The sequence below is a fragment of the Prinia subflava genome, chromosome 6 (assembly GCF_021018805.1).
Source record: "Prinia subflava isolate CZ2003 ecotype Zambia chromosome 6, Cam_Psub_1.2, whole genome shotgun sequence".
NCBI lineage: Eukaryota > Metazoa > Chordata > Aves > Passeriformes > Cisticolidae > Prinia > Prinia subflava.
The window spans coordinates 7,995,105-8,009,151 of record NC_086252.1 but is presented as its reverse complement, the minus strand read 5'-3'; the positions used below and the strand labels follow the sequence as shown (position 1 = coordinate 8,009,151).

Here is a 14,047-nt window from a genome sequence, read left to right as displayed (position 1 = left end):
AGGTCAGGTTAATTCCCCCAGGAGTGCTCATCCTCTGGATCCCATCACAGGCTTTTTAATGAGTGAGGTTCTATTTCCCATCTTCCTCCTTACAAAGGGCTTCCTTAATGCAACGTTTGCTTCAAACCAGAAGCGAGCTCGAACAAAGGACTCCACAAATGTGGAAAACCTGGATGACACCGAACAGAGGGAGCTTTGGAAACACCAAAAAAGGATTTCCATGCCTATTTTCTTCTCCTCAAACCCCAGCAGCTTCACAGAGTGGAACTGTGAGCTCCTTCCCAGCAGATGCAGACACTCTGGGCAGGGCAGAAATTCAGCCCCTGCTGGTTTGAAGCACTGCCCTCAGCTGCACACCCCACACAACCATAGCTGCACTCTGGAGAGTTCTAAAGACTCCCAGAGCTGAGTCCTTTTGTAGGAGGCAGCTGAAGGAAGTTTCCAAGGGCAAAAAGAGCATGAAACTCCAGTGATCAAAAGTTTTGGGTGTTTCAAAGAGGGAGGGCTTTGCTGAGAATCAGCCAGTTACCTAAAAGATGTTTATGCATGGAAGAGAGACAGTCCAGTCTGAGGAGCAGTCAGCTCAAGCAGCTTTGCACCCCTCTGCTTTAATAACCTAAACAAGGATGGGCATAGAAAATTCAGAAATATGTTTTCACCTTGATATGTCAGTCATGCACTCCCCTAGCTCTTCCAGTCAGCTCCCTGTTGTTGCCAGTCCTTACAGGAAAAGCATTTTTTTCTGCCTCCTTATAATGATCAGAGCTGAATCATTGCTGCTGCTCCAGGTAAGCAAAGCAGAGGAAGGAATGAGCAATCAGATGCTTAGAATTCTGCCAGACACTTCAGTGCCAGCACTGACACAAGCTTGTTTCAATGCATATCATTACTGAGATCGTTTTTCATTCCCTGCTTTAACAGATGACAGTAACTTTAAGGAAAAAAAAAAACAAGCTGAGAAGCTATTAAAGACTTCTGCTGGTTTTAATTACACTGTTCTATGCTCCACATAAAGCTTAGAGGAAATGCAGTGATACTCAGATCCTTGTCTCAGCCCACTTGCAGAAGGATAATGACTCGCCACTCTGTGCCCTATTACCATCCCAGAAATAGTAAAGGCAATAAAATAATGAAACCAGTCAAAGATATGGCCAAGGGCAAGGAGCACTGTGGCAACACTGCCTCAGTTCAGTTCTGTGCTGCCTTGGAAGTGGATGTACTGCTGACAGTGTGTTATATACAGAAAAGGTGGGAAAGCAACTGGTAACAGGAAATTTTTCTTCTGTGAAGATCTAATATTGCTCAGTGCTGACATCCTTTCATCCTGATGGCCCACCTGAAGCCAAAAGGGGACCCCAAAACCAAGGATAAATCCTTCAGTTTTGGCTCTCCAACACTCAGCTCAAGCTCTGCAGGAAAATTCCACATGATCTCTCTATCAGTATGAATGGATGGATGCTGGATCTGTGTGTACGGACACAAGGAAACAGGAGAATCACAGAATCACCCAAGAGAAGGAAACTGCTTTTCGTGAAAGATTCACAGCCTGCTGTCACAGAGGAGTTAACACAAGAGACTCTCCAATGAAATACTGTTTTTGCAAGCCTGTGATGTTTTTTAAGAAGTGGTATAATGTGTGGGCTATAAATATAACTTTAGGGATAACAGTCAAATGCAGCTTATCTTGTAGTAAAAAAAATTCCAACACTCCCTTATGCATAGTCAGCATTTCATTAAGTGCCTCACTGAGCTTTGTTTTTTCAAATATTTTAGTGAACTTTTTCAACATGAATTCACTTGAAGTGAATGGTTTAGAACAGCCAAGCATAAACAGCTCCTCAAATTTATTATATAACCAGAACATGCATATAGTTTTGGAAGTTTATTTGCATCACATTCAAGGAAACTTATCCAAACAGAAGTCAAAAAGCCACGATAAATGGAAATTAAAAAGACAAGCAAGGACCTCTTTTTCCTAGACAAATGTTCCATCAGCAGGAGTCCCATTATTTGTTATAACAATCTTTAACTTGTAATGACTCTGAAGAAGACTGATAACAGACTGGTGGGAACAGATGGAGTGGTGCTGTTAATTATAGGCACTTAGCTGCATCAGACCCCATGAGTTATTGCTAACATTTCCCACTAGGGAGGAGAATCACTCGCTTTTAAGGAGTATGTTGCTTACTAAGCTGGGAGCATTAGCAGTCAGGACTGTACTAATCAGTACCAACAGCATAAAATAAAACTCAACAGTGAAAAAAACCCATAAAAATATTCCCTCAATAACCCCTGGACTATTTTTTTTTTTTTTTTTCTTTTCTAATCACTTCTTAATATGAAAGTTCTACCGTGAAGATGTAAATTCAGGTCTCACTAATGAAATCTCCCTGCCACTCAGAAGTTTTCTGAGCATCTGACTAGCAGGAAGATGAAATGAAATAAAGGAAGCACGTAGGACAGAATGTATGGAAACCTTCTGGGTTTCCTGCCAAAGGATTCACCACAGGAACAGGGTCTTCAGTCTTAAAAAAAAAAGAAAAGCATGGAATAAAACTGTCTGGAAGCCAAATGAACACCCTGACTCCAGTGTTCAACCTGATGCTGTGCTTCAATTTGCAGCTTCTGAGGCTCTGCAGTGTCTTCATAAACATTAGGAAAATCCACACCATTGAAGAATCCTTACTTTCTGATGTTCAGTCACATCGTAGAAAACCGGAATGAAATCTGTCTGTAAGTTTTCCACGGGTAATTAACTCATTTGTAGTGTGCTTACTGGCTAAAGGGACTTAGCCATAGAGGTCAAGGGGAAGAAGATGGGTTTTGCAACTACTGTGAAAGCAGATGCTAAGAAATATATCAGAAAAAAGAGATTTAAACCTCAGCATTTAGGGTCTAAGTCCACAGAAGAGCTGTATAAAAAAGCATGCACTGTATAAACATGAATTACAGACTGCATGAAACATGACTTGCATGCTAACTTGGGTCAGAAGTTACAAGCTGCAATGGATCTGAGCTTGTGTGTAAACATAAGCTCACTTCCCACAGGCCTTGAGCACACATCCCAAGCAAGCCTAAGTCTCCCCTCAATTTCAATGCAAACTGCTCACAACAAATCCTATAATTCAATAAAATCCCTCCTTCTCTCCCAGGGTATCTTCCATAATCTTCCAAATCAGTCTTAATGCAGCAATGAAAAAATTCACTTCCTACTGATACTTAGGCTATGACCTATCCAACACACCCAGCAATGAAATGCACTCATTTACCAAGGAAGTAGCAGTTATATTTCATTAAATATATTCAATTACATTTCTAGCCATTCATGAGATTCGAAAACAATCCATTTGTGTCAATGTAGCAGTGATATTAGGGCTGTTGTTGAAAATAAGTTTCTCTGGGATCCCATCTACAGTTTCTGGTTCAAAACCCCAAGCAGTCCCAGATATTTTTTACTTACATTCAAACTTGAGGACCCAACATCCAGTCAGAACAGCCATCATGCATTTGACAGTAGTTGGCATTTGAACACTGGGGATAACCAGGTGAGTTACTAGGAGAAAGATTACATCAGTAAAACTTAAAAGCACAGAAGAATCAGAACCATGCTCGACTGAAAAGCAATCAATCCTAATTTAAAGAATAAACAGACTGTAATAATTTATCAGCCACTCTTTCCAGCACAAGGAGGTGATTTTTGAGACTATAATCTGAGTTAGTAGAAGAGCTATTGGAAATTTTGTGGGTTTCAACATACACTTGCTGTGAAAAAGGAAACTCATGGTTGTATAGTTCTATACCAACACTTAAATCTTCAGATGGGGCTCCAGTTTCTAGGACAGCTTTTTTTGCTTTTTCAGTCCTTTTAGAGTTATATTTAATTCTGACAGCAGTCTTACTACAAGATCTCACTGCTTTAACACAAAGCTAACAGAACTCCACTCAAAATTCTGGAGTAGTAATCCAGAAGTGAAAGATGGTGGGGGGAAATTAACTCAGTATTTTGTTCACAAGCATTCCTATGAAAAACTTTAAAGGAGGGATCAAGATAATGTTCCTGTTCTCAAAGAGGGGAAAAGAACTCCACCAAACCCCATAATTTGGGTTCACCAATCTCAAAGAAGAACAAAATCTGAAGGAAGGTAGCATGTGAGAAGACATGTAAACTTTCAGTCAGTGCCAGGCTGTTTTCTCAAGGCAGCATCTGCCCAAGGCCCACTTCTGGAGAGTAAAAACTTTACAGGACATCTCACACAAGCAGAGACCTTAAAGTTGGTCAAGGAGGTGTAAAGAGAAGAGGCCTCTGAGGAGACTTTGGGATTTTAAATAACAGACAATAAACTGCCAAACTGTGGCCCCCCCAGAAACGTCCTGCCTTGATAGCAAGACAAGCTTTATGTGTGTTTATACACATGCAAAACACACCATCACTCCTCTACAGCAACAACTCAGGGCTTTCAGGAGCTGCACTTCCCAGCAGCAATAAAAAACCCTGCTGCAGGGCGTATCTTAAACGACAAAGTGCAGGACTGTAGTTACTTATATTTGGACAGAGACATTTTGACAGGACTGCATACCTCTGCTGTTAAATTCAGTGCACCTCTGGGCCTTCAGGACTGCTGCTAATTTGTTCAGCAATTTCTGCTGCTCCGCACTAAGATTGCTCCCCAGTATTCCAAGGGGTCCATTTCTTGGCTGGCTGGAGCTCAGTGCCTGCATGAACAGAAAATTCTGCAATCAGCTGAATATTTGGGAACATAAGGAAAGGAACCTACTTACTGGACAGCTTTCTTTCTCAGGAATAAGCATTTTTTGAAACACAATTCATGGCAGCTTGGTGGACAGGGTCCATGAATAAATCTCCATGTAATAAATCAGCTCCACAGGAAAAAAGCTTCACATTAGGGGAACTTCATTTAGCTTATGCAAGGTACCAAAGCACCTCATGGATCAGTTTTTCCCTCCCTTGCCCCCTCTGGTGCTTTTTAAAGATGCTGGGGAGCACACACAGAGCTGGTTGGACACTGTGTCAACAGCCTGGCAGACTGCAGTGTTGAAAGAGAATAAAAATCCCAATTAAGCAGTAAAACCTCCTACTTCTAGCAAAGTATTAACAGCAGAGATGGTATTAAGTAACCTATATAATTGATATCTCCATTTCTTTCTAGTAAAAGTCCCCAACACTTTGTCCTGTAGGCAAGCAATGCTTAAGTGGGGTTTTGGATGCAGACAGTACCAATACAAAGAGGAGCTTTATGCTGACAAGGGCAGGATACTTCAGCTCCTGGATTTTCCCAAATACTCCAGATCACATACACAGGGTAACCTTTGAGATCTGGTTATTACCCCACAGCCTCAGGCTCTGGATGAAGTCACCCACGTGAGCCAGCAGCCATCCCCTGGCACACACTCACCCCAAAGCAAATGCAAACACCAGAAAAGGTTTGATTGGCACAGAAGAGCTGCACCTTACATTGGAAGGTGTAGGTGGAAGGAACAGCCACATTAGCCCTGGTTTAGCTGCAACAGTTCACTTCTGGCCACTGGGTACCTTGTGAGCTCAGGGATCACTGCAGGCTCTGAAGCTGGGGCTGCTTCTGTCAGCCAGGTCAGCTTAATCCTCACTCATTAGGAAGCACGAAGCATTCCATAATGCAGGAACTTGTCAGGTCTGAGTACCTGATTCTGGTTACAAATCCTGAGAAGTCTTTGTCCAAAGCAGGAAAAAAACAACCCCCCCCCCCCCCCCAAACAATCTCCCAAAAGCTGTTTCCTACTGCTGAGCTGGTATTTTCATTGTTGGACAAAGGATGATAGTGGAACAGCCTTCTAAAGGCACACAAAAAGCACCTGGAACAAAGAGTGCTGCTGCTTGCAGACAGTTTGGGAAGCAGAACAAATTTAGATATGCACAAAAACAACATCAATAGCAAAGTTCAAGCTGTGATACTTGAGGAACAACACAGGCTCGTTCTCCTATAATAAAACCACATTACAAGAAACATCTTTTGTCTTCCCAGATCAAGCTGTAACACAGAACTTCATAGCTTGTCAGTGTTCCACATACATCCTAGAAATACTGTCCAAGACAGCTTCCCAGCCTATTTTAAATCTCCCTGTAAAGCAGGTGATGTACTGTACTTACATCCAAGCCTTCAATATTTAAAGGAAGAACTCATGGCTTGTTGTTTTGTTAAAAAGCAAAACACAGAAACAAACCCACACAGACATTTACCTCAGAGGGCTGGTTAAGTGGAAATGATTCATTCTTCACTGGTAACATTAGCACAGATTTCATCTTCTCGCTTTCTGCATAGTCCACAGGCCGCAGACCAAATATATTACTGGCAAAACAAGCACAGATGGGTTTAAGTAAATAAAATGTGACTTGATTCTTAACTAACCAAGCATATTAGCTGGGTAGCTTTCCCTCCCACTTTCTTATTAATATGTAATTTCAGCTAAAAGCTCAAAGCTTCAAGTAAGAATTGCATCCAAGACAGATGGATACTGAATTACAAGCTGCCGCATTCAGCTGAGGAGTGAGGGATGTTCAGGGCAGAATGTTCAGTCAAATAAACCACAGTCCTTGTTAAACTGTTTCAAGATGCACTTTGATACCATTTGCAAGACCCAGAAATTTCAGCTTTAATCTTTCATTGCAGTCACATAACCAAGAAATGTATTTTGGGCTTATCCTTTTGCCATAAAAGACGTGTCAGAACTCTCCGTGGCGTATTAAACACGGGAGCTTGATGTGGTTGTGCTTTTATGGGAAAAGCTATCTGCTTCCTACCTGGGAACCACAGCTCCCTTGCACCTCCAGAATCTGAGTGTGCATCTCATTTTCCCTGGGTGTGCTGTTCTGCAGAACACATTACAGCAAATTCAGTCAGATTTTAGTTGGTTGGCCAATTTTGTTGAAAGCTATTGATTGTAGGTGGCACCTCATAGTTATTAGCTGTGCTTCCAGACTGATTTCCTCTTCCAGCACTCCTCACACAGAGGTGATTGCTATAAACACATCAAGCTCAGCCACGGCTTCAATTTCTTCTTCACACAACTTTGCTGCAGGACAGCAGTGAGGGGAGGGGAGCCTGAAATTGCAGAGCAGGTATCATTGCCATTAGCACACAGGGGCCTCTGCCAGCACTCTGGGGAAATATTCTGCTTGCTCTGCCCTTTCTGAGAATAATGGCTGCTGCAGCTGGGCCTGGTCTGCCCACCTCACGCAGCCCTGGCTCTCCAAAGGCACAATAAGAGCTCGTTATGGAAGAGAAGCTTGTCAGGAGAACAAAGCCCTGAGTCAGTGTCTGAAACCTTCCAAGCTTAGTCATCAAGCAATGAAACATTTAAAGAGGTCATGAAACCATGGCAGCTTTGAAGAGCTCTCTCTCTGCCAGACATTCCTGTGCAAAGCAGGAAGCTTTACAGGGAATTCCACATAAGGCCAGAACCCAACCCAGCCCAAAGAGCAGCTCAAATTGTTAAATCTCCACTCTGGCTTAACTGGGAAGCTTTGGCCAACACTGATGTATCTGACCTCAGCACCCTTCTGTGCCCCTGGCTGAGCACTGCTCACTAACACAGCCCCTGGGGAAAACAACAATCCACGAAAATCCCCCAGGGAAGAGTCCAGGATGGTCTTTTACACCATTACCAATCCCAGGCTCTTCTGTGCTACTAATGAGCACAGTGCAGGCCTAACACAAACTCTGCAGACTGAAAGATAATTGGTTAAATCTCTGCCCAGGCCTGGGAGTTGCAGCCCATTAAATACTGTCATGCTGTTCCTGCTTTGTCATGCATCATCAGGGTAGCTCTTGCCCTTTCTTTAAATAAGGCCAATATTCAACTCAAACTGCTGCAAGATAAAGTCCCTTTGAACAATCCATCCAGAGACAGAGGGAAATATATATACATATGATCAAACCCCCCAAAAATCACCTTTAGACTAGTTGGCTGACCTTTCCCTGCGAGCTAAGCAGAGGGAGGAAATCCCTGCATGTCAGCAGTAGAGATTTGGGAGTGCTTTTCCCTCCAAAGGCACAGCAAGGCTCTTGACTGTTGGGAGAAACTCATGAATGTTTACCACAGAAAAATACATCAACCATCCCAGTTAAATACAGAACATTTCTTTGCCAATTAAATTGCACGAGTATGAGCTCCAGCTCCTCCTTCTGTATTCACTTACAATTTTCTCCTACAGTTTTAAGCTTGTTTTAGTTGCTTCCTACTAGAGCACTGTGTGATGCTGTCCCATCATTATGCAGCACTGAAGAATGAAGGGCTCTTTATTACATTTTAAGGTGGCACAGTTAAATTGTGACCAACTTTGGAGTTGAGGTCTGAAAAGGGAACACCAGCACAAGAGATGCTTCAAGAGTTTAGAGTATTTGCAACTGAGCAGATTGCTGAGCTTAAGGAGAGTGGGAAAATGTGGCTGAAACAAGAGAAAAGAGGGTTTATATAATAAGAACCAATACAAGGAACACATCCTAACTACAGATTTTCAAGTAGGATGGTGTTGTAATTTACTTTTCAAAGAAAATGGAAATGTATTTGTATTTTTTAGTAAGGCAGAGTAATGGGAAACAGAAGCTTTAGGGAAATGGTGCTCACATCCATCTTTATCCAACCCAGCTGAACAAGGGAAATCATCCACCTTGTTTAGAGTAAAAGATGAATTTTAATCCAATATTAAAACCAAATTAGATATGAACATTAAGTACCCCCTAACACACAAACAGTGTTTTCAGAAATACCAATAACTCTGTGTGCTCCTCCTACAAATCTGGGTTTGTTGGGAATGGGTCCAGGCCACTTGCTGAATTCCACACTCAGCAGGGAGACATTTTTTCTGCTAGAGAGAAATCAGTGAGGTGCTTAAGCTGGAACTGAAGGTCCCCAAGGCATCCTTCTTTCCACCACAATGCAAGTGGCCTTTCTGGAAGCTTTTTTTAAACATTCCAGAGTCAGATGTACCCTTGGGTGCACGCAGCCTCCTATTAGGCAGTCAGCAAGGTACTGAATAGTCAGGAGGGGGCTGTTACAGCCAGAACAAATCCACTCCAAGAGCAGGACAGGATGGCTGTGCTGAGAACCAAGAGGAGCCAGTGAAGAGCAACTCAACCAAACCTTTCCATGAAATAATGCTTTGTAATTCTTTGTAATCAGGACTTTTAAGCTGCTTCCCTGGTTTGGGAGTTTTGCCCCAGCCCCACAAGAGAGTTCAGTGGTGAATGGAAATGCTGCAGCCAGGCCTCGTGTGAAACTCCCACGTGGAAATCTGACTGGCTCAGGGCTCTGCAGGCAGCACCTGCATTTCCAGAACATGCTAAGTAGAAACCTTTCCTGAGCCTGACAGAGGGAAGAAAACCTAATCTGTGTGGCCAGAAAGACCATCTGAGATATCCAAACAGAGCCAGGATTTTAATTAACCTGCTCTAGCAGGAAGTTCAACACACTGTCTTGCACTTGGGCAGCAACGACCTGCAGTGTCTTGGCTCAGAATAAGGAGACAAAATTATATCAGTGCCATGGGTCTAATGCCTCCTAGAACTGCAGGTTATAATCATTTTTGTTCCTGTGCCACTCATAATAAACCATGGTCTACCCCTAAGCATTCCCACAGGTTTGTTCAGAGTCAGACTCACAATTACCACACCTAAAATAATAGAGCAAGAGGGCAGTTTTTACTAATGCTGGACTTATTGTGCATGAAGAACTGGAAAGACAGCCCATTTGAGTGAAAGCATTTAGGAAGTACTGTGAAATTGCAAATGCACAGATCTAATTTTTCAAACCACTTGGCTTGCTGTGAAGCAAAGAAAAAAGACAGAATTCAAGCATGTTGAAAAAAGCCATAAAAATAAAAATTAGTTATGTGTAGGAGATTAATGTAAAAAAATTAACAGGACCAGTAGGACAATTAATAGGTCCACTGGTCCATATAATATTTTTCATTCGTAGTTTGTATCTCTGCCAGTCAGTGAAAACCTCAATGAAGCTGCAGACGACTGAAGTGCCACGACTGTTAAATCTCACATATTTCCAAACAGAAATTTTGCCAAGGAATAAGGAAATCCCAGGATTAATTTCTGGCAAAGGAGGAAGCCCTCATCTGTTCTTGCTTAGTCCGAAAGATATGCGGCTGCTTCCTGTTATATAGAGCTTTTCCTTAATGTGCTACAAATTAACATGAAAGGAGAAAACATAGGCTGAAAGGCACTTGGAACGTGCCCACTTGATGGGTTTGTGAATATCTGATACCTACATCTGAAATGGCAAAGTCTCAGCTCTTTGGACAGCGTTGTACCTCACCCACTGAGGTCTGTAGCTCCTTCCAGAAAGATCCTCCATCCCTCCACAGACCAGTGGGTCTCACCTGCCTCTGGACCTGCTGTAAATTATTATTGCACACCTTTAAAACAAATTTCACCTGGCACAACTGAGTATCATGCTAAATTTCTGCCCTAAGCAGGTTGTTCAATGCAAGCTCTGTTTTTATTCCAGTAGATTAACTCTTCATCACACAAGGGACATTAAGACACAAAACTGAGTTAATTCTACTGTTCAGACAGCAGCAGGACATCAGTCACTTCTGTGAGGTTTCATGCTATATATTTCATGCTGTCCCAAGCAACATTTGAATGCATTTGTCATGTTCCCATTCTACTTAGCTTAGCTGAAGCAAAACACTTAAATAACCACAGTGAACTAATCAAACTTTCCTCCCCGCTCCTGTGAGATAAAGAGGAATCACTTTATCCCACCATATTAAGGAGAGCCCTTCTCCTTGGCTGAAAGTTAATTCATTGTGAGCCTGAAGAGCCTACAAAAGGACTAGAAGGGGTTTTATACACCAAAGAGGAAAAAAAAGAAGTGAAATAAAATTAGACCAATTTATCCATTTGACAAAATTGGTTTGGTATAGTCTTAGCTCACACACTGCACACCTCTCAAGTTAAGGCACTCCTCAAGAAAATAAGCCTTGGAGATGCAAGTTCTACTCATCACTGCTTCAATTTCTACTGCAAAGAACCTAAAATAATAATGCGAAGGTGAGCATTAAGCACAAAGAGACCAATTATAACTAGCCATAACAAAATGAACTATAATTGCACTATAATTTTAAGTGATCAGCCTGTTCTCACCTCCTGTTTCTAAAACTGAGGTCTGCTGGTTTCAGGGATCTAGGAAGAAAAGTCACTGAAGAAACACAAGTTTCTTGTCAGATGTGACTCCATTATAAGGGTACTGCATCCACTAGGAAAAAAAATTAATAAAACCTTCTATATGCAAGAAGGTTCAATTCCACTTACGTAGACAAACCCAACCCCTTTCCATCATCAGTGCAATTGCAACACCCACAGTGGCACTTGAGCCAGAGACAGAGAGCCTACGGAAGATCTGGAAGCCTCAGACATTCCAGGAGGGATGGACAGGACAGAATTTGTGCCACGGCACCCAGACAAACCACACAAAGGTTAATGGCAGCTAAATCTGTTCTCAGAGATTTTAACTGAACATTATCTACATTCGGTGAGAAGTTAAAGCAGGGCTTAAGGTTTATCTAAATCTCCCCTTGCCTGATTTCAGAGCTTCTGTTTCAACAGTCATGTTTGCTCATGAAGAATGAGCTGAAAGGGGCTCAGCTTGACCTCTGTTTGTGTGAGCACACACAGCAGAGACCAAGGCTAACAGGAGCCCTGCAGAATCCACTGCTGGCATTTGGAGCCTGGGCTGTGCAAACCCAGCAGAGCTGAAACCCTTCCACAACCTCACAGCAAAGCTACTGGCTGTGCTTTCAAACACCAAGCACGTGGTGAGTGTGACACAACCAGTTCCTCATTTTCAAGTGGCTTGAAAACCCCTGAAGCTGTCAGCTTTTCCAGGTGCACTGGTCCTTGCTGCTCAAGAACAAAGCAAAGATGAACAACTGATCCTTGTTTTACTTTTTCGTGCTGAAGTCTCGAGAGCTTGTTGCTTTGTTTTGGCTTTCTCGTGTTGTTTTTTAAACTCTAATATATTCAAGATTAAGACTTCATGAAAACCCTCTGCTTTTCCACAAAGAACCTTAATTCTGTAAGCTTCAAGAGAGTGAATATTGAGAGCTGAAGTGATTAAGCTGAGCTTGTTTATGCTTCTTCATGTGGCTGCCAAGGAAACTTGTATCATGCTAGACTTCACCCTGTTGTGTTTCTTTACACACACCCCCCTACTGACAACTCACACTGGACTCAAATTTATACACACAGGCCCTAGCACAACAACAGTACAACACCTAAAATTATATATATATATATATTCCAGGAGTGCCTGGAATACTGACAGGCTGCAAGGTAATTCATAGACTGAAAGATTCTTTATACACAAATGCCAAAATCTTCAGGAGACTTAACTTTAACTGAATATATTACTTAGCTTTTTTTTTTTTTTAATTGAAAGGTGTACCACGGATTAGTGCTTTGATCCAGAAAGGCAAAAATGAAAATTCCCAACTCTCAGCCTGTGTCTGTGTCATTTGTGAAAACAGAAGAGACTGGAGCAAAATGCCTTCTGCTAGCAAGAAGTGCAGTAAAAGTAAAGAGACAAAAAACAGCTGTAGCAGTTCAAAACTCATCTAGCTCAGCATCTTCGAGCTGACAGCAGCTATAACAAGATGCCAACAGGAAAGTGCAAGACTGGGGCGAGCATATGTTGCTGCTTTCCTAGTACTGTCTCTCTACAGCTCTCTATGACTCAGGCGTCCTCAGAAAAGCTCAGGACAAAGCCGTGTCAGAGTCTAGAACATCCCTCTGGCCACCCTGGAGGGTTTGGAGTACGGACAGGGGGGTCTGGGATCTGCACAAGGGGCTCAGCCAGCCTCACACAGAGCCCAGGAGGACACTGCCTCTGATCCCTGGCCATGGGAGTGAATGCCCACGTTGTATGAACAATCACAAGCTGAGAGAATTCAAAATAAGTAGTAGCCAGTTTGTCACAGAGTGTAAACAGAGTAAAATTTAAGATTTTTAGTATGTTGGTTTGAAGAGGCAAGATGGAGGAATTGGGGAGTGGTCCTGTCCCCCCTGTTCTTGTTCTTTTCTCCCATTTTCTGCTGAGTTGTATTACAAGGATTGGTTTAGAGTAGAAATGACATGTTAACATAGGTAGTAAGTATTGGTAAGATTCTGTAAATAAAAAGTTCCTTGTGGATGGTGGTTGGATCAGGGAATGGTACAAAGGGTCCGGGATGCTCTGATCCACCCCAGTCCACCGCATGTCCTGCTCTGCTGGAGATGTCTTGCAGAGCTGAGAAAGAACTAAGATAAAGTACCCTGCCAGGGAGGCCTGGCAGAACTGAGAAAGAACTGAGAGATAATGAAGAATAAACAACCTTGGAAACATGCACTAGCAGACTCAGCTTGTCTGGCTCCAGCATGAGACCCTTTGGGCAAGGGAAGCTCGAAAGCCTGATTACCTCAGGGAACAGCAACCCCGAGGAGAATCTCAGGGAACAGCAACCCTGAGAGAAAACCTTATTGCCTCGGGGAACGGCAATCCCGAGGAGAACCTCAGGGAACGGGAAACCTGAGAAGGAAAGAGAATCCCAAAAACCGTATTACCTCAGGGAACAGCAACCCCGAGGCCAATCTCAGAGAACAGCAACCCTGAGAAAGCCAAATGGAAAGGGAACACCCACCTGGGAAAGGAGGATGCAAGCAGAGCAGAGAACACGTTTCCCACCCACCCCTCCCTCCACACAAACCGCGTTTCTGGCTGGCTCTGCCTCCCAGCAGCACTCACACGGCGTCCCGCGAGGCGCCGTGCAGCAGCAGCAGCTCGGCCACGGCCACGTGCCCGTTCCTGGCGGCGTCGTGCAGCGGGGAGTCGTTCTGGTAGCCCGTGGTGTTCACCAGCGCCCGGTGCCGCAGCAGCAGCTCCACCACCGCCCCGTGCCCGTGGTTGCACGCCTCGTGCTGGGGGGAAAGCCACAGGGGGGAACTCGGGTGAGAAGGGCTCCTCTCGTGCACTTTCCACCCACAGATGGCTGGGGAAGATG

General features: G+C 43.3%; 1 protein-coding gene across 1 annotated transcript in view; it reads right to left on the bottom strand.

Moving 5' to 3' along the window:
- BARD1 (BRCA1 associated RING domain 1) overlaps positions 1 to 14,047 on the bottom strand; it is a 41,826-nt gene that overhangs the window by 7,129 nt on the left and 20,650 nt on the right. Inside the window, exons 6-9 of the mRNA XM_063400099.1 lie at positions 13,792 to 13,964; positions 6,236 to 6,344; positions 4,578 to 4,713; positions 3,461 to 3,553 (exon numbers count right to left, since the gene is read on the bottom strand). Of these exons, the coding sequence (XP_063256169.1) occupies positions 3,461 to 3,553; positions 4,578 to 4,713; positions 6,236 to 6,344; positions 13,792 to 13,964 (511 nt within the window). The remainder of the gene's footprint in view (positions 1 to 3,460; positions 3,554 to 4,577; positions 4,714 to 6,235; positions 6,345 to 13,791; positions 13,965 to 14,047) is intronic.